General features: G+C 46.5%; 1 protein-coding gene across 2 annotated transcripts in view; it reads right to left on the bottom strand.

Annotated features, from left to right (window-relative positions):
- EPHA8 (EPH receptor A8) overlaps positions 1 to 21,173 on the bottom strand; it is a 60,853-nt gene that overhangs the window by 22,075 nt on the left and 17,605 nt on the right. For both annotated transcript variants that reach the window (XM_083512937.1, XM_083512938.1), the window contains exons 2-5: positions 20,604 to 20,668; positions 17,826 to 18,489; positions 8,547 to 8,702; positions 2,818 to 3,153 (exon numbers count right to left, since the gene is read on the bottom strand). In XM_083512937.1, coding sequence (XP_083369063.1) covers positions 2,818 to 3,153; positions 8,547 to 8,702; positions 17,826 to 18,489; positions 20,604 to 20,668 — 1,221 coding nt within the window. The remainder of the gene's footprint in view (positions 1 to 2,817; positions 3,154 to 8,546; positions 8,703 to 17,825; positions 18,490 to 20,603; positions 20,669 to 21,173) is intronic.

Raw genomic sequence — 21,173 nt, 5'->3', positions numbered from 1 at the left:
AAAACACTCAACAACCATAACAGCATGACACTGACTCCCATCCATATACAATTCGGGTTGCAAATTTTCCCATTTGTTTATTTGATTCCGTTTGGGAATCACTTCTCATACAATATCTCAAAGGGACTTCACAGCAAAAACGCCAACCACCAAAAAATTAAAAACAGTTCCAGATACAAAAACAAAATTAATTTTAATATGTTTAAAAAACCAAAAACAGTTTCAGGCTTGATACAGGCACAGTCTGGAATAAAGATCTGCCATTGAAAGTGTTGTTGAGAAAGGAAGGTTTTCAGAGAATTGGAAAGAATTCTTCAGCAAAGTATACTCCAACTCTGAATTGGAAGAGTACTTCATTCCCCAATAAATTGGTGTGTTGACCTTTTCTTGCTATCTAGAATTAGCGATTCATCATTGCTCTTGCTATGTAGATGACATTTTGTATGTATATAAAACATTTTTGCAGTGATGGCCTCTGCCTGATATGTTGGGGGAGGGAATTCCAAAAAGGAGGTGCCACTACCGTAAAGGCATGATTGCTCTCTCATACAGAAGTGGCCTCCTGATAAAAGCAGAGTAGGCATGTCAGGGGTAAGATGATATTTTAGGTATATTTTTCCAGGTCTTCCTCATCATTAATAGTAACAGTTGGGGATTGGACTAGATGATCCTTTGGGTCCCTTCCAACTCTGCAGTTCTATGACTCTACGAATTAAGGCTGCAATCCTATGCCCACTTACCTTGCACTATGCTCCACTGAACTCATTTCTGAGCAGACATGTATAGGATTGCTCTGTTAATCTGCAATGTTTTTAATGGGTCAAAACATCCAGAGTAGGGTAGGTATGTGAGATGGAGTTCTGGTTGGTTCTATCGTGGAGGGGAAAGAAAAAGAAAAGAAAAGCAGAAAATAATGGAACTGGGAAAGGTCACAAAAGGCAACCCAAATAAACAGAGGATGAAGAATCTTCCTCACAAAGAAATGCTTTTTATTGTTGTTGTTGTTGTTGTTGTTTTAAAAAAGGCTATTGGAGGGACATGAAAGAGGATTATGTAATGTTCCATTGGTGTGGAGGAAGTAAATAGAGAGGATTTCTTCTCCTTCTGTCATAATACTAGAATGCAAGAGATCACCCTGGGAAATTGGTTAGCAATAGATTCAGGATGCATGGAAGGAAAAGACTTCTTCATGCAATTTCTAGAAATCAGTCAAGTTTGTGGGATTCAGTGCTACAGGGGTGGCGATAGCCACTAGTCTAGGCTGCTTTTCAAGAGGATCAAGCAAGTAACAGAGAGAAGGCGAGCACCTAGGACCTGCCAAAATGAAAAAGGAGGTTCAAAGAGGGCAGCAGTTTGCATAAAATCTGAACATGCCAATTTGGGCGTTGCCAGAATGGCACCTGTGGAAGCCCATGAAGTTAGGCTTGAAAGAAATGTTCCGTTGCTGCTAATAAAATGGGTTGCAGTGTGTGCTTGGCTGCGGTGTGCATGGTATCCACCAACAGTTTCTCCAGTCTGCAAATGTGTCTATGGGCCCGAAACGGCTGGTGAACCCAGGGCTCATACATATGTAGAGATGCACATTTTGAAATGATTGCTGCAATTTAAATAGAAGTGCAATACCTAGCACAGGAGTGGAGAAGACTGTGACCAGGTGATCTGGGTGCCTGCTCAGCCAATTGTAAAGATGCCATTGATGGGCAACATCAAACCCCTTCCATCTTCGTGTTCATTATCTTTCAACATTATCAGCAAAGCAGACCCTACAAATGTCCCTATTTTTCAGGGACAGCCCCGAATTTACAGAAGCCATCCCAGTTTCCAATTTGATCCTGGAATGCCCCGTTTATCCTAAGGATGTCCCTATTTTCATCGGAGAAACACTGGAGGGTATGGAGTTATGTGACCTCCCCAAGCCAAGGAGATAAGTAACTATACAACCTTTAGATGATATCTGAAGGCAGTCCTGTATAGGGAAGGTTTTTAATGTTTTATTATGGTTTTTATATATGATGGAAGCTGCCCATAGTAGCTGGGGCAACCCATTCAGATGGACAGGGTCTTGTTGTTGTTGAATAGGACATCCCTATTTTTATTGGAGAAATTTTGGAGGGTATGGTAATACTCGTGATCTGCACAGCCCTTCAAGGAGAGGACTGTCGTCTGTAAAGTAGGCCACATAACCACCTGAAATAACATGGAGCTGGTGATGAAGGACATCTGACCTAGGGAACCATCCATGTCACTTAAATGTGGGAGCACCTCAATGGATTCCAGCCAGTGCTTTTTTCTTTTCTTTTTTTAGAAAAAAGATACTGGTACTCACCATGAAGTTGTTAAATTAAGTGCCACACTTCTAACATTTAGGGGGGAAAGGTGCCAGTACAGTGGTACCTTGGGTTACATACGCTTCAGGTTACAGACTCCGCTAACCCAGAAATAGTACCTCGGGTTAAGAACTTTGCTTCAGGATGAGAATAGAAATCGTGCTCCGGCGGTGCGGCATCAGCAGGAGGCCCCATTAGCTAAAGTGGTGCTTCAGGTTAAGAACAGTTTCAGGTTAAGTATGGAGCTCCGGAACGAATTAAGTACTTAACCCGAGGTACCACTGTACTGAACAACACTGAGTAGACAACACTTGAGTTAAATGGACCAGGCGTCTGATTCAGTATAAGTCAGCTTCTTACATGCCTGATCCTGCCATAAAAACCTTTTTGCCCATTCAGTGAGATCTACCATGTTCAGCCCTGCGAAGCAGGCTAAGCAGAGGCTGAAAGCCAGTCTGGCAGGGCAAGCAGGGGGGAGGGCATCTCCTACCTGCCTGGTTTGTGGTGATGTTGACGGCAACGAATTTCGGTGGCTCGAGGGTCAGGTCGGAGACCCCGTTGACGGCCTCCACCCAGAAGGAGTAGTTGGTGTGGGCCAGGAGGTTGGTGACAGCCAGGGATCCCTGGGCCAGGTTCACAGACTGGGGCAGGAAGCGGATGCCAGGGCTGCAGGCCTCGCACTGGCCAGAATCCCACAGGCAGTGGCGGCAGAGGACGTTGTAGAGGATGTCGCTGCGGCCGCCTTTGTCCAGAGGCGGGGACCACTCGAGGGTGACGGAGGTGCCATTCACACTGGAGAGCAGGTTCACGGGGGCAGAGGGAGGACCTGGAAACAATCAGGAGGAGCGCAGGGTCATGGAGGGAGAGTTGGAAGGAACTTCCATAACAGCCCTAATATTTGTTTATTTATTTAGGGCATTTGACCCTGTTCTTCAGGGACGCGGGTGGCGCTGTGGGTCAAACCACTGAGCCTAGGGCTTGCCGATCAGAAGGTCGGTGGTTCGAATCCCTGCGATGGGGTGAGCTCCCTTTGCCTGGTCCGTGCTCCTGCCAACCTAGCAGTTCGAAAGCACGTCAAAGTGCAAGTAGATAAATAGGTACCACTCCGGCGGGAAGGTAAACGGCGTTTCCATGCGCTGCTCTGGTTCGCCAGAAGCGGCTTAGTCATGCTGGCCACATGACCCGGAAGCTGTACGCCGGCTCCCTCGGCCAATAAAGCGAGATGAGTGTCGCAACCCCAGAGTCGGCCACGACTGGATCTAATGGTCAGGAGTCCTTTTTACCCTGTTCTTCAGTCAAAAAAAGGATCCCAGCCTGCAATCCATTAAAACAGGCTTATCATCTTAAAACACATACACATGCAACACAACGCACAAGGGAAACGGGACAGGGAGGAAAGAGAAAAACTGAGCCAAACCTCAGGCACCAATTTTTGAACAGCTGTTCCTGTGCCAGCTGGCACAGTTCAAAAGCAGGAGGCGCCTGATGGAGCCAGGCCTCCAGCAAAGCTGATGCAATGAGCCTTCTGATTCCTATCTCTTCCACCAAGGCAGCCTCATGGAATGGCTGTCCCCACATGATGGGAGAAGAGGTCTGCAGGCAGACCCCTTTGCATCCTCTCCTCTGCTCCTGTAGACATATAACCCTGTCCCAGAGTGGGGAACATGCAGCTCTTCAGATGAGGCACAGCCAAGGTGGTGCCCTCCAGATATTACTGGACTACAAGTCCCATCAGCCCTGGGGCATGCAGAGGGCACTACCTTGGCTACTCCCATCCACCCCAACCAGCATGGTCAATGCTCAAGCATGAAGGGAGTGGGGGGCAAATGTTGCACATGGGTATAGGAATACTGCCCCCTCTTTTTGAGCCAGGGAAATGGGCTGCAGAACAATGCATTGGCTTGCACAGGTGCACAATCTCAGTTTAAGGTGTTTAAATCTGCTGCTTGCATGTTTTTGTGTGTGTGTGTGCGTGTAATTGATCGTCTGCGATTGTCAACCAGGCAGATGTCTGTAGGAGATAAAGGGTGTGGCATGCCTGGTGACAGGTGAGTTTTCCACTAGCTCTAACTATTTAGAGACAGTCAGGTGTATTCCAGTGCTTGGGCTCACTCAAGAGCTCATCCAGATGGGAATTTGGAGACAAAAATCATCCAGCAACTTGCATACGAATATTCAAAATGTTTTCGTAGTGTTTATTTATTGCATTTTATATTCCACTTCTTTCTCCAAGGAGCTCAAGGTGGGGTGTGTGTGTGTGTGTATTCTCTCCCCCCCCCCCCAATTCAATTTCACAATAACCCTTATTTAATTGGCAGCACCAGTTTGAACTGGGGCCCTTCTGCATGCAGTGCATGTGCTCTAGCATCAAGCTAAGGTCACTCTTTCTGACCACAGGATTAAAAACAGAGAAGCATAGAAATGAAAGCTGCCCTAAATATCCAAGTCAGTAGAACTCTGGGTCCTTGCCAACCCCCCCCCCATTTGTTTACCACCTCTGCTCCCCTGTCAACAGGCATCTTCCTGACCGCAAAAAGAATTTGTTCAAGCAAATGATGGGATTTGCACGTCCATCTACAGAAAAATTGCAATGAGATGCAAATGGATTTGCATGGGTCTCCTGCTCCTAAAACGAAACAGGCTCTCTTCCTCTGCCTCACCCCTCTTGCAAATTCTGCCCCCTTTTATCTTTGGCCTGCAAATCTGAGAATTTTGCTGTTTTAAAAAAAGTTTCTCATTTTTCTACTCTTAAGCTGTCCACATCAGTTTTAAAAAAGCAAGTTCTTGTGAAAATGCGCCAGCACTTTACGGCGAAATCTTCCTAATGTTTCCGTACGCTGTTTTCCCTAATGCATGCATATTTTGCAAAGCAATTTTCACTCCTTTGATGGATTTTTGCAGGCTGCTTTGAGGACTGGTACCAGGTGTCCAATGGTGGAAAGACTTGGAAAGCGATGGGTTCTCCTTTGTTAGAGGTTTTTAAGCAAAGGCTGGGTAATCACCTACCAAGGATACTGGAGAAGCGAAATGGCATCCTCTCTGACTCTTACAATTAAAATATACAAACATGGATGCATAACCTTGAAATTCAAAATGCCGAAATATAATGGATAGAACACTATAATCTATATAACTGATAGAACATTATAATCTATATAATTGATAGAATACTACTACTACCACTAATACTAATACTACTATTACTACCATTTAGAGCAGGAAAATAATATTACTATTTTTTAGGGCAGGGAATTTTTTATGGACCACATCAGATCCTCTTTCAAATTTTCACATTGGGGTTTCATTTTATCTCCCTTTGGAAATGCCTCACCTTTTTGACCTGGATTCCAGAATAAGTGTGCAAACAACATTGAGCATGCTGCTGGCTCCCAGGGGAAGACCTTTTTATTATTAATATTATCTAAAGGAAAACCAGTTGACAGACAGAAAGGCTGAAGCCCTTAAGACTAGCAGAGGAGCTTCCTGCTTGGCAGGTCCCTCAGGTGGCTCAGACCTTTCATGAAATGCACATGCTTGGCATGCACAAGTTTGCAGGTTCAATCCTCACCATTGCCAGTAAAATCATCATAATTTTAAAGGCAGCAGGGACTGTAAAAGCATTTCTACCTGAGATAAAGTTGGGGGGAAACAGCCTGTTGAAATGATCTGCCCTGTGTTTGTGTGTTTAAAAAATGGTTGTAGCCAACTAAGTTCTACTCAGAGAAGACCCACTGAAATCAATGGCCTTCACTTTGGGCTTATCCATATTTAACTTTGCTCCGTGAATTCTAGACATAGGTTCGGCCTTTCTAGGGGTCCATGTCCAGGTGAGATTTTATTGTTCCGGCTGTTTCCCTGGGAAAAGCTGTATTTTACCGCTGAATCGGAGCAAACAGCAATCAGGTTTTTCCCAGGTTGCTATTTGCTCCAATTCAGCAAGAAAATGCAGGTTTTCCCAAGGAATGCGCCAGGACCAGACCAAAAGAAAAGAAAAACACTCAGACACAGATCTGGAAAGCTCAGACCTGTACCTGGAAAAGCACAAAGTTAAGTATGGATGAGCCTTTTGCCATATTCTTTTATTTCAATGGGCCTACTCTGAGTAGGACTGTCATTGCAGAGATATGTAATGTAACAGAAGGAAAGAAAAAAGAAACATCAGCTCACAATTAAGAACTATCTATCAATCCTGCTTTAGGCATATTCTTGAATATAAGCAGTCCACACACCCAAATAGATATGCAAAATAGACTGGCAATTATAAGATATACGTTCGAATGTAGAAATGGCAGGAAGATTTTCAAGCCCAGTGAGTTATGGATGGTGGGTGTTTATCTTCCTGTAAGCCACTTTGCAACCATATGAGCTTGAAGAGTCCACTTTCATTATCTCATTTCCTTCTGGCAGGAAAGCGGTTTAAAAGCACTTCACCGTGTTCGTAAGCAGATAAATTGGGGTGTGTTGGATCAGAAGTGTTGGTTTTTTTCCCTAAAAAATACGGCAACCCTATATGAGCTAGGGACCATATATGCTTAGTTTGCAGCTGGAATTAGACAATTTTGATGTTTTGACATTGTTGTTGAAGACATTTTGGTTGAAGAAGGGAGTGCAACCCGGTCATTTTATGGCAATTGTACAATTGTAGAAACAGTTTTATTGCTTTAGTTTATGGGGTTTATCATCTTTTCTATTTTATCTTATTTATTTAGGAAATGCATAGACTGATGGATCAACACAATCTTCCAAGTAGTGCGCAAATGAAATTGGAGTGGGTGGAGCCAGAGGCAAAGGTGGGCGGGACAACACACACTCACATGATCCTCTCTATCCTCCATTCAGATATGCAAGATGCAATATCAGAGTTCAAGGACACGTTCTCCACAGTAACTCGAGCAGGGCTCTTACTGTGGTAGCCCCTATTCTGTCGAGATACAATGGGCACCTACTATCTTCACTTTCTGGAAACAATTGAAGACAGGTCTTTACCACAAAATGTCTATTCACATGGCTTCAGTTTTAAATGCATTTGCTCTCTTTTTTGCTTTTTTAATTGTCTTTAATTATGTTTAGTGTAAATCATATTGGGATGGTTGTTTGGAGGGGGATTCATTTACTACTACTACTACTGCTAATAATAATAATAATAATAATAATAATAATAATAATAATACTTCTACTCAGGCAAAAATACTTCAGATGTAAAGCACTGAGAGGTGTGGCCTGAGTGGAAATCCAAGGGCCAAACAGAGAAAGCTTGAGGGCCACATTTGGCCCCTGAGCCACCCATCCCTGCCCTCGTATTTATGAAGTTATGCTGCTTCACTACCTTATTGCATTCTGGTATCAGGCTAATTTATTTCTAATGTTCCTGATTCCAAGAAATCTGAATCACAGGCTGGAAAGAGAAGCCAAGCCAATTGTGAATAGTGCAAAGCATGCGTTTATTATTTATTTTATTCATTGTTTATTTTACTTGCATCCCACCATTCCCACCCCCCTGAGAAGCTCACGGTGGTGTAAATGGTTCTGCCCCTCTTCATTTGATCCCTACAACAACCCTGTGGGATTGGTTAGGCTGAGAGGCAGCGACTGGCCCAAGGTCACCACTCAGTGAGTTGCAGGGCCGAGCAGGGATTCGAACCCTGGTCTCTGAGGTTGTAGTCTGACACTCTAACCACTACAGTAAAGGTAAAGGGAGCCCTGACCGTTAGGTCCCGTTGCAGATGATTTTGGGGTTGTGGCACTCATCTCGCATTATTGGCCGAGGGAGCCGGCGTACAGCTTCCGGGTCATGTGGCCAGCATGACTAAGCCGCTTCTGGCGAACCAGAGCAGTGCATGGAAAAGCCGTTTACCTTCCCACCGGAGCGGTACCTATTTATCTACTTGCACTTTGATGTGCTTTCGAACTGCTAGGTTGGCAGGAGCAGGGACCGAGCAATGGGAGCTCACCCCATTGCGGGGATTCAAACCACCGACCTTCTGATCAGCAAGCCCTAGGCTCTGTGGTTTAACCCACAGCGCCACTCGTATCCCAACCACTACAGTACACCACACTTAATATTTGTTGGCTCTGGCTCCTCCCTCGCTTTGTGGCTACAGGGTGCTCGTCAGTATCTTGGGAATTATCCTCTTTTATCTGACGGAGACTCGCAGTAAGGGTCTGGGTTGTCCAGGCACGCATGCAATACGAGGGAGCATTGGTGCATGAAGTACGTACGTGTGCAGGCTGCTGAAGGAGGGTCCTGCGCTGCTCTGTAAAAGTTGCTCTCACAGCGACACACCTGCGCCGCCTGGGTCTCAGAATAGCTGTGGGCAGGGCAGGTGGCACACAGCTGATCCCCAGGGGAAGACTTGTAGAAACCCAGTTGACAGGCTAGAGAGCAAAAAAAGGAGAAAGGATAGAGATGAGAAGGCAGAAGACCAGCAGGTCAGTGCATGAGCTCCCACTGTGGCAGATCCCTGGGCAGCCCTAACCTTTGCTGCCGATGTGACACTGTGGAAAAGCAACCTGTTCCCATTCAGATGACTTTTGCTTCCCTCATTGATTTTGTCCTATGGGGAAACTAGGCAAAAGTTGGCTGTAAATTTCACTTTGGGTACCGTAGGCTAGTTTCTTCACATGCACCCCTGTCTATCCTTCCATCACTGCATGCAAGAGGCACCATCAGATTTCCAGGGCATATTCCAGCCAGGCAAAAACACTCAAGGAGGCAGCAAAGAGGGGTGAAGGGTGTGCCTTTGCAGAGTCCCAAGGGCCAGGTATAAAGGTCTGGAGGGCCACATGTCACCCATGTGACTCAGGTTCCCCACCCCTGCTATAACCACTACACCACATTGTCTCTCTAGCTTTTAATTGGTTGGTTTAGTTTCTGGAAATCTGAACTTTGAAGGCATGGTCTTCCCACTCCGCCACTCATTCCCGTTCATCAATAAAGAGCTGCTCCCCCAAATACTAGTTGCTAGGCATCATAATTGGGGAGTGTGATGTCACACTCAATTCCTGCTTGCAGACTTTCTGGGGACATCTAGCTTGGCTTTCATGTGAAAGGGAAGCTGGTCCTAATAGGCCACTGGCTTGATCCACCAGGGATCTCTTTGTTCTGATTCACTGTATTCACCTTTAAAAAAACGATTGTTCAGATTCTGAGAGAATAAGGAGTCACAATCGCTGGACTTGTAAAAGAATATTGTGAAATGATCCATAATGAATTGGGGGGAAAGTGTTTAAAAGTACTTTTTTAAAAAATAACACAGAATCCTTTCTGTTAGGGATAATTCAGACTGAAATTCCCAGGTGATCAAAGGGGTTATTTATGTATGCTACTATTGCAGCCCGTGTTTTGTTAGCCCCAAAATGGAAAACGAGTGAGGTCCCAACCAAAGAAGGAGGGTAACTTAAATCGACAGAATATACACAACTTGCAGACTTAACATATAGAACAAGAGAACAAGAAGAACATACGTTTAAAGAAGATTGGAAAACGTTTATTGAATATATGGGAAATAATTGTGTGCAGCTGAAAATGCTGGCAACATTAAAATAAATTCAACGGTGTAAACAAGTTTTGATGGATGCAATAATGGAATACTGAATGGTATAGTTTTTGTAAAATATGCAGGGATTTGTGATATGTAAAATGAACCATGGAAAGAGAAGGGAGGTCATGGATGTCATAAGGATGTGAAATCAGTATTTTAAATTGTAAAACAGAAAATTGTGTGTGTGTGTGTGTGTGTGTGTGTGTGTGGAGTAGCAATGGCTGCTAGTCAATGTGGCTCTGTTCCACCTCCACTATCAGAGACATGAAGCCTTTGAATACCAGTTTCTAGGAGTTGCAGGCAGGGAGAGTTTCTCTTGAACTCAGGTCCTGCTTGCAGACTTCCCATAATGGGTGTCTGGTTGACCACTATGAGACAGGATCCTGAAGCAGATGGTCCTTTGACTTGAGCCAGCAGAGCTCTTCCTACGGTCTCAGAAGATGCCCTAAGGCTGTTCTGCAGATCCCATGACATTTGGAGTACACATTGGTTTTCTAGGTTCACTCATTTCCCCACCACTTTCCCCATAGGCAGAGTCTGCCTCTGACTCCTGTTCCTTCTTGCCGGCCCTTTTCCCTCACTGCTTTCCTTCTTCCCACCCATCTCTCTATGTAACCAGCTGCCACCTGCCGCGTCCTCCTGCCTCGGGAGCTGACAGGCTCATCTCCCAAAGCGCGGGTGGGTGGGAGGGCCCAGCCAAGCCATCTGCAGCATGGTCCATTTGTCCTCCTGCTCGCTCTTCTGAGAGACAGGAGAACATCTGCTAATAAGCCGATGGGATGGCTGAAATGATGGGCAGGCCTGTCTGTCAAAGAGATGATAGCAAAGTGAGAACCACTCTGCTGGGTACCAGCTCAGAGTTCAGGGGGGCGGGGGCTGCACCATGCATATGAAAGGACTTTGGGGACACAAAGGCTGCATTCAGAGCAGCTCAGCACAGGAGTAAAGAAAAGCAAGACAGGCTCACTCCACCCACCCACCCCCCTACCCCACAATTGCCAGGTTCAGAGCCTGCAACCATCACACACCCTTCTTGCAAATTCCACTCTTCAACCTTATTTACTAATTGGCTTCCCTTTGGTTTTATCTAAGGCAATGATGGGCTCCTGGGACTCTCTGTCTGGCTCTTGGGACTCTCCCCAGACCACACCCCTCTCTGGCCCTCCTTTTCACCCTGCTTGTGTGTTTTTGCCTGGCAGGAATGGGTCCTTGAGCCAGATCTACACATTTTGCCATAGGAAGCAAATGTCTGCGCTGCCACCCTCACACTCTGTGATTGTGAACTCCAAGCATCAAGGGTCTATCATTGATTTACTTGAATACTGATAATCTGCACTTTCCTAAAATATATTGCTACAAAAGTTGGGTGCCACCCCGCACTCTCTGCCGAGTGATGACAAAATCCCAGGGGGTTCCAGGGACACCCCCAGGTCTGTGGACTTTTGGAGAATTAAGACACAATGGAGACTGTTGGAGCTTGAAGAAATATGGTTTATTCACCTATTTACACCTTCAGTCTGCATGGAAGGAGTCTGGCTCTTACAGCATGGTCATTTCAAGAAAGGCAGTGCAGCCCTGGAGTCCAAGGCATCTTTCTCCCTGTTAGCTCTGCAGCCAACCTGTCTGAGATGGATCCCGGTCTTTCCTCCCTCTCCTTCTTCTTCCCAGCAACTTTTGCTAAAGGCTCCCTTTTCCTGACAACCTTCCAAACACGCCCCCCCCCGGCTCTGTTCACATGGTGAGGACAGTTCTCTTGCATTGCCAATAGCTCTCAACGCCTAGCTTGGCCAGGTCGTTTTTGCATAGGCTACTTTGGGAATTCCTCTGTGGCTTGTATTTTCATCCATGCCCCAATTAATCAAAACCCTACCATTTATTAATTTCTAGGACTGTGTGTGTGTGTGTGTGTGTGTGTGTGTGTGTGTGTGTCCCTATCTATGACAATATCAAAATGGCTTACGAAACAGCGAGGTCTTTGCTCGCCTTCTGCCACCCACCAGTCTGCTCTCGTTCCAGGCAGCAACAGCAAAAGCTGCAACCACAGCAACACCCCCATCATCAACCCCAGCCTTTGGTCAGCCACGGCTAAAGGAACAGGGTCTTTAGCAATGTGGCCTGCTTCCTAGGGAACAGCAAGGACAAGGCACTGCTGGAAGCTGACCAGGTTCTACAGCTGATGCATGGGTGCCAATTTGCATAAAATATGGGGGGGTTGCAGGTAAGCTCCACCCTGCATAATTGATCACAAGATATACAGCATTTGGATGACAATGCCCATTAACTTTGGGGGAGCCCAGCCCCCTCAAATATTTTATTGGGAGGGGGAGAGACGAAGGGACCTCAACCTCTAGGAGTTGGCTCCTATGAGATGATGTCTGGGGCTTGCAGAGCACCAAACCCTGTCCTAGGCATCACCACTGCTTGGAAAGGTGTGGGTCAGGGGGGCTCGGCTTGGCCACACTGTGTGCCAAATCAGATCTATGGGCCAGAGGTTTCCCCATCCCTGCCCTTTCCCTTCCTCAACTGCTTGTCTGCTGGAGAAGCTGACGCTTGATAGATGAACTCCAGCCTCTCTTTGACTGTCAGTTCATTATACAGAGAGAAAACCCTGGGAGAGTTAAGGGGGTAGGAGGCGCCGAGGAAGGTAGCCTGGTTGTACTAAGCTGACAGCACCCAGGCCTCTGTGACAGGCCCTCGCCTCTGGGGATGTGCCTTCTGGTGACCTGCAAGGGATGAGAGAGACTCTGAAGCAGGAGCTCAGGTCTCCCCTCTGTGCTCTTTCCGAAGGCGATGGCTCCTGAGGGATGGCAGGGGCGGCCCCAAGGTTCAGTCCCTTTACCTCTGATTGGCATGGGGGTCGCAGCCTGCTTAGCATAAGTGACACAGCCGTGGCTGGGAGCCTTTGGAAGGGCTCAAGCAACGATCCCTGTGAAATGCTAAACTCTCCAGCGAACCAGGCTTGCAAGACTTATGCTATCGGAGCAGTTGCAGGGCTAAAGGGAAATTCTTTTGTAACTAGCCAGCCATAGATACAAAAAGACAGCATCTTTTTGCCAATATCAGAGTACAGGGCAGAGCACAGGGCATTCACAGCTCTGTCCTCTCCCTGCACCTTAGCATTTGCCACCTGAGGCAGCTGCCTCACTCTGCCTCTTCCTAGGGCTGGCTCTACCCACTCAGCACACCCTCTTCCCAAAACCACACCCCTCATCAGCCTTGCTTCACACCCTTTTTAAATGATCATTAGGAAAAGGAATTGAAAGCAAAAGTGCTGATATCATAATGCCGTTATATCAGTCGATGGTGCATTTGGAACACTGTGTACAAGTAACTCGTGTCTTAAGTGAGGGTTAGGCTCCGGGGGTCTATGTATATATGCAAAAATGTGTAAAGCCAGGAACCCTGGGAAGCGGGCTCTGGAATGCTGCCAGAGCCCTTGCAAGCTCCTTTCCCAAGCCAGGTAAGCCCACAATTGCAGCTTTGTGCAGGGGCAGTGGAATAAATGAATGAAAAGTGGGTTTCCTTCACTTTCCATTGATTTATTTATTTTCACCCAGCCACAATCTTACAATCAAGTAAGTAAAATAATTGCAAGTGACCTGTACAAAATCTCGTTCTGTCACCTCAAAAAGGAGCCGGGAAAGGTTCAAAATAAGTCAACCAAAATGATCAAGGGGTTGGAGTCACCTCCCCCTCCAAGGAAAGGTATTTGGGACATTTTAATTTAGAGAATGGGACGTGGGTGGCGCTGTGGGTTAAACCACTGAGCCTAGGACTTGCCGATCAGAAGGTTGGTGGTTCGAATCCCCACGACGGGGTGAGCTCCCGTTGCTCAGTCCCAGCTCCTGCCAACCTAGCAGTTCAAAAGCACGTCAAAGTGCAAGTAGATAAATAGGTATCGCTCTGGTGGGAAGGTAAACGGCGTTTCCGTGCGCTGCTCTGGTTCGCCAGGAGCGGCTTAGTCATGCTGGCCACATGACCCGGTAGCTGCACGCCAGCTCCCTTGGCCAATAAAGCGAGATGAGCACCGCAACCCCAGAGTCGGCCACGACTGGACCTAATGGTCAGGGGTCCCTTTCCCCTTTCTCCTTAATTTAGAGAAAAGACTAGGGAGATGTGACAACATGACAGAAATTTGGAAATTTGCTTTGTGACCAACTGACAATTTTGGTAGCACAGGGAGCCAGTCTGGTCCGTGGGGCTCTTGGTTTTGCCACCTGCCTGACCCTTAAAAAATGCATAGCCACAGCAAGACTGTGATGCTTTCAGGAATTTCCAGCAAACACAGGAGGGATGACCAACTTCCTTTACAGTCTCAGTCCAGCAACAGGCACTATCCTATGTCTCCTCTTCCACTGCCCTGGAAGCTCCTTTCTTAGGTAAACATTAAAGCTATAAAGAAGTCCTTAGCTGTGCAAACATCTTTAAGAAATAGGATGCCTAGCTGTGAGAAGGAATGGGGAATTAATTTGGAGTCACATTAGGATGCTACTACGAAGGTAAAGGTTTAATTTCTTTCCCTGCCCCAAAAAATTGAATTTCTCTGATATTTATAGAAAGATGATTAGGACTACAAAGTGGGGTTTACATCATCCTGTCCCAATGGCAGGGAATGAAATATTACCCAGGGTGACAGCAGTGTGGGATCTCATTCTGACAATTAAAACAGCGGAACGAGGAATTTCCAATTCCAGTTGATTTGGGTTATCAATCTTGCAGCGCCGATTCTTTTCTCTGCTGAAAGAGCAGGCTAAACATCAGGAAGAACTCTCTCACTGTAAGAGATGCTCAACAGAGGAACGGTCTCCCTTGGAAAGTAGCGGACTCTCCTACCTTGGAGGTGCTTAAGCAGAGGTTGGATGGCCACCTGTCATGGATGCTGTAGCTGAGATTCTTGCATTGCAGAGGGTTGAACTGGATGGTGCTTGGGGTGCCTTCCAACTCTACAACACTATGATTCCAAGTCCAGGCTAAGAGTGCTTTAACTGTGACTGGGACACCACATTCAATGAGTGTGCTAATGTACATGCCTGTATACACAAGTGATGAACCTGTGCACTCGCACTGTTGTTCAAATGTAGCATTCTATAAACATGGAATCTCTGGTCTTCACAAATTTGCTGCCAGACAAAGGAAAGGGTTTAGGTGACACCAATTAAGGTTGCATTCATATGGAACTGTGTTCTGTTTCTCTGATGCTTCCCTAACTGCTAATTTCCGCACTATATTTGAGCTTCCACACAATGTAAAAGCCACTTCCAGAAATGTAGCAGAATATAGCACATATTTAGCACTCGTTCATGTGTTACTTGCTTCCGGGGGGGGGGGGGGATGCTTTGCAAATAACACAGAAATGAGCACTAAATTTGCACAGTATTTCCAGGAGTAGCTTTGACGTTGGGTGAAAGCTCAGGTGTAATGTGGAAGTTGGGGAAACACTGGGGAAACAGGTTCAGCTGCTGTGTGAAAGCAGCGATAATGCGCCATTGAAGCAATTCCCTTTTTCTGGCAACAAGGCAAGGCATGCTAGGTCTGTTGTGCTTCCTAAAAAACAAGCCCACTACCAAGGTTTACATTTGACAGAAAGAATTGTGCAGTGTTGCTCTTTTCATTATTTTCTGCACAGGGTCTTAACTTTAGAACAAAAACACTAACTTCTCAAACTATCAGAATTATAGCATTTTTTTTAAAAAAAACACTGTAAATAAATAATTCTTACTGTCTAAGGGGTGTTCACATGTTCTATTCAATGTGTGCACCATCTGTGCACCCATGTACACAAATAGCTAAGCTGTACCAAGTATATTACTTCACACAGTACATGCAGAGAGAAAACTTGTACCTGTGTTCAGCTTAATCCCAGGTCTTTTGGGGGTCCAAGGTGCTGTTTTTGATCTTTAAGTCCCTTCACAGCTCAGGGACTCTTACTCTCTCTCTCTCTCCACCCCCACTTATATCTCCCCAGACCATCATATTTTCTCTGAAGGGTCTTCTCCCACTGCCCCTATTGCAGTGATGCCCACATGACCTCATGAGACCTCAGGTTCAGGACAGGTCAAAAGCCGGGGCATAACTGAAAAGGAAGAACTGGAGTTCTATCTTAGGGGAAATTGCTAGCAAAGAAAGTATATACAACAAAGGAATTGCAGAGTTGGAAGGGGTGCCCAGCGGTCATCTAGTCCCACCCCTGCCTGCCTGACCTGACATTCACTTTCTTGCCTGATGCCTACCCTCTGTATCACCCCTCCACACAACAGCTGTTGAGGGGGCAATCTGGAGGCGAAGGACTCCTTCCCCAGTCCTCTCCTTCCTATATCATAATTATGATTTTAAAACCTAATTAAACATTAGCAGGGCCAATGAGGACTGTGGCTTGCGGAGAGGGAGTGTGGCCTAGGGAGAGTCTTGAGGGCCAGATAAAGAACCCTGAAGTGCCACATTCCGCCTCTGGCCAGGAAGTTCCCTCTTTGCTTCACCTGGTTCACAGCCTATGTGACTTCCGAACTTGCAATGTATCCAGGGCACGTGAAGACGGGCATCTGTCTAGCTTAGTCGTGTCCTTCCCTGCGTGACTTTGCCAGAGGTAACCTTGTGCAAGGTATTGTCAATCCTGCTGTTCACATTCCCCCCGCCTCTAAACAAAGCCGTCTTTTCATATTTGCCAAGTCAAAGCTCTGCTCCTCTAAATAGCGCCCCCCCCCCTGAAAGAAACTGAAAGCAAACAAAGCCTCCTATGAGGACCCCAGTCAAGTCGCCTGTTGTACACATGTAGCCTCAGGGCAGTGTGTGCTGCTGCCTTCTGCACAGCTGCTGCCTCCTTATCGTCGTTTATACAGTTGCGAGCTGCAGCCGTCTTCCCAGAGCCCACGGACACTCGGGGAAAACGCCTCCATCTTCCTCCAAGTGCTCGCCTGCGATGGATTAAGGAGATAGCTCTGTTTCTGTTGACTTTGCTTTTGTTTTCTTTGCTGAGGAAATTTCCTGCCAAAGGAAAGGCAGGGCTGCAGAAAAAACGGCCGGCTGATGGAGCCCAGAAGTGGCCAGAGCCCCCAAGGGAAGGCCCTGGAGCGGAGCCAAATGCACACAGCTGGAAGGGAGGCCGCTCGGCAAGGCGCCAAATAATCAATGCATGTGAGGCTGGCGCTCAGGGCAATCTCTACTCGGAGCAAATCGGGTATCTCCATTGTTATTGACTCCTGCACTGTACATGGGCCCAGAAGGACCTCCCGCTTCTAATTCCACCTCGAGAAGTCCTGGGAAGGTAGACAGCGGTGGAACCGGAAACAATGTAATAATCCTTGGCTCCAGGATGCGTGCTGTAAGCTGTTAGAGGTCTAAGCGGGCCTTTTCCCTCTTCTGACTGGTTTCCTATTTTTCTCCCTTTAACCAGCACCTTGGCATCCTCCAGGTTATGGAAGCAGCACCAGATTTAGGGTGGTGTGGGCTAAGGGGGCATAAAATTGAGGAAACCCATAATCCATTTGGGGGTGCCAAATTTTGGCCTTGCACAGGGCACTGTTTTAGTAGGGTTGCCATTTCCTGGACATATCCATAATATTGCAGTCGGCAGCAGTGTCCGGGCAGAAATAGGTCAAATCTAGACCTATGGCAGCTCATGTCGGCAGTGCTGAAGAACAGCAATTTTTTTCATGATTTTGCCGAAAAAGCTCAACAGCTTTTCTGTCCAGATTTTCACTTACTGAAATATGGCAACCTTCGCATTATGAAAGATTACTGAAGTCTGCCCCTGATGGAAGCTCACAGGTCATTGTCAGGCAATATTGTGATTTCTTTTTTTTTAGCTGCAAATTGGGGGAGGGGGGCAACCCTGTACCTGTTCTTTGAAGTGGACCTGACCAAATAGAGCAGCACCAAAACATTTTCTCCCGGTGCCTCTTCTCTTCATCCTTCCCAACAGCAGCAACAGTAGTTTTGCACAACCCACATCCAGACTTACCCAGACACGAATCCCTTTGCTCCTCATAGCCGGCACTGCAGACGCATTTTCCGATGGGCACCAGCCACTCCCCGTCAGCGCTGCAGTACATTTTCGGGGTGTCCCTTTCCTCAGAGTGCCCCACGCACTCGCCCCGCACCTCCACAAGGGACGAGGAGTCTGCTCCTGTCACTGCCTCGGAGAAGGACGCCAAGTTCCTCACCATGGCTGGGCACTTCTTGTAGTAAACTCGGACCGAGACGATGGCAATGCAGGCTCCAATGTCTTGGAAGGCCAGGTAGAAGCCTCTTTTGCTCAGGGGCCCCACGCCACGCACTTCTGTGTTGAGCTTGAGTCGCCGGACGCCCAGGTCCACGTTGGTGAAGCTCTCGTCGGCCGCAATGGTGTCAATCTTCACAAACTGGCTCTCGCGGGGGGTGCTGCCCAGATCACGGTCTGACTGGAGGTAGTAGAGGTTGAAGGTCTCCTTGCATGTGCCCAGGACCCCTGGCATGCTGTTGCAGTCCCGCAGGGTGAAGCGGATCTCTGCGTACACCCGGTGAGCCCCGTGACGCTGCACCCAGCTAGTCCGCAGCCAGTTGTTCTGGTTGGGGGACATGACATTGCAGACTTGGTAGGTGTGGATGGGGTTGAAGAATTCATCCATTTCGTTGATGGAGTCCCACTTTGAAAGAAAGAGCAGGAGAGAGGAGTTAGAGGCACCAGTTCCAGCAGATTTTGTACTTCAAACCTACGTCCCAAGCTAAGCGACGTCACAGCAAATAGAAGCTAGGCAGGATTCATGCTTTAACTGACATCTTGACCTTTGTCAACAGACAAGTGTAGGAGGGTGCTGTAGGGCTACAGTCATAAAGACACTGACTTCAGTCTCACTGAACTCAGTCAGGCTAGGGGAAGAAAGTGGTTCAATTCACATTTTAATGCCAGCTTACCAAGTTTGTGTGAATATGCAGCCTGAAACCCATTTCTCTGAATTTTGCAATGCAATTCTCCAGCCAAGCAATAAAAGTTAAAATCCACATATTTGTTAAATGTGCACAGAAAATAAGGTATAGAAATGCATTTGGGTAAAGTTGCTCATGAAATTGCATATACCAGAAACATATGTGTATAAAAATGTACATATTAGCAGAAATGAGCACAAAAAAACAAGTACGAATTTTCATATTGCCGTTTTGGGGGTAGGGAAATGTATGTGGGAATGGGGCAATCTAAATTAAGACTGGGAAAATGAGAAACTGGAAGAAACCACAATATGCAGATTCATCCATCCCTAAACAGGACTTATTTTGAGCAAACATTCGCAGGATTGTTAGTTGGATGAGTTCAGAGGTTACAGAACTATGTAGATTTGGACAGAGGACCAGACCGGGAAGTGGCTAACCTGACACAGGCTACTCTGGCAGGTAGGCGGGCTATGTACCTGCCACTCATCTGATGCTATATGATGTTAGGTCATTGATAGTTCAAGCCCAGGTGTGCACTCTAAGTGTGCTCTTGATCCTTCCTTTGCAAACAAAATTTGGTGTGTTTTGAAGTTGGAGACTTTTTCTTTTTACTGTGCAAGGCAGCAGAAAAAAGGCATCCAATTCAAAAAGTTCAGGTTTTGCCTGCTGAATGCTCCCATGTGGCTTGAATTTTCTCATAAGACATCAGGCCCAGGAAAGATGACTCAGGTTTGCCCCGAACAGCCTTGCAAGCCGATCTCCAAGACCATATTAGGCCCATGTGGTGGAAGTTTCCCGACAGCTGATTATTTAAAGCACTTTCCTTATTTGAAAGAGGTTCCTCTGATTAACTGGGATGCAAACTGTGCAAGAAAAGGGACAGGCTGTGAGAGCTCCTATTACAACCTAACATGCACTGCCTTATTCCTATCTCTGTTTCTTTTTTCATAAAGCGAAATGACTCTCCTCTCTTCCCATGTCATTGAGATAAGGTCTCCTAGCAAGATGAAAATGAGGACATCATAATTAATGCGGCAGGCAAGCGGGTTTGATTACATCTGTATTCAGGAACTTGTTAACAGTTTAAATTAAAATCAACACAAGATTTTAAACACACACACACACATACACACCAGATTATAAAGGGATAAAGATGCAAATAATAGATACGAGTGTGGCTTAAGCTTGCCCACATGGGCAAAGGAAGAAGGAAGCGCAGATGTTTGCTGGGAGAAATTGTTTGGCAAAGGGGGAATTTTTTTCCTCCCACTATGCTATTAGAATTTGTGATCATGGTATCTCCCCTGCCAGGTAAGTAGAATTTGGGGTTATTCAATGGAGCTGAACATTGGAAGATTAGGGACAGACAAAAAGAAGTAACTCTTCTTCACACAGTGCATATTTAGACTGTGGAACTCTCTCCCACAAGAAGCAGTGGTAGCCACTAACTTGGAAGGCATTAAAAGAGGAATAAATAAATTCATGGAGGAGAAGAATAGAGGCTGTAGGGGCAATCAGTTCCCCACTGAGCCTTCTAAAGCGGTAGCCTAAGTCAGTCCATCAAAAAAGATGGTGGCTACTTCCTTCCCAGTGGGTGGGATTCTCAGAAACATTAGGAAATAAGAAACTGAACAGTATGGAAATTTGGCTCAACCCAACAGGAATCAGAGGAGTGTAGAATTGGAAGAGACCACAAAGATCATCTAGTTCACCCCCCTGCAATGTGGGATTTTTTCACCCAACGTGGGGTTCAGACCCACAATTAAGATTCCCATGCTCTACCAACTGACCTATCACTCATCCCTCTCCATAGGTTTTCCAGGTGACTTACCCCATGGGAAGGGTAGGTGAGCCAGCCCCAGTCGCCAATAATGGTGGAAGTGTCCAACAAGTTCACTGAAAGATATAAGAAGAAAACTTTCATTAGACAGACAGAGAATGTGAGGCACGCACAGTTGTCCAGCAAATACTTGGGCCTTCTTGAGAACCCATTCATCAAAAGTCAGAGTCTGAAGAACCTGGGAGCCCTCAAATGAATGGATGCTCTAATGCAGGGGTGGAGAATCTGCGGCCCAGGAACCAAATGCAGCCCTTTAGGCCTTTCCACTTGGCCCCTGGGATTCTTCCCAGGCCACACCCCATTTCCAGACACACACCCTCTCCCCAGGCCATACCCCTCACTGGCCCAACTCTGTACCCGCCTTGAGTGTTTCCGTCTGGCTGGAATCTATCCTTGATAAGGCCTTCTGTTTGCCGGGATGGAGAATAGAGAGGATTGTGTGAGAAACTAACCAATTACAGTGGTACCTTGGGTTACATATGCTTCAGGTTACATACGCTTCAGGTTAAGAACAGACCTCTGGAACGAATTAAGTACTTAACCTGAGGTACCACTGTATAC

This window comes from Podarcis liolepis (genome assembly GCF_965112155.1).
Source record: "Podarcis liolepis genome assembly, chromosome: 7".
Lineage (NCBI taxonomy): Eukaryota > Metazoa > Chordata > Lepidosauria > Squamata > Lacertidae > Podarcis > Podarcis liolepis.
The sequence above is the reverse complement of the archived record's forward strand: the minus strand, read 5'-3'. Positions and strand labels throughout refer to the sequence as shown.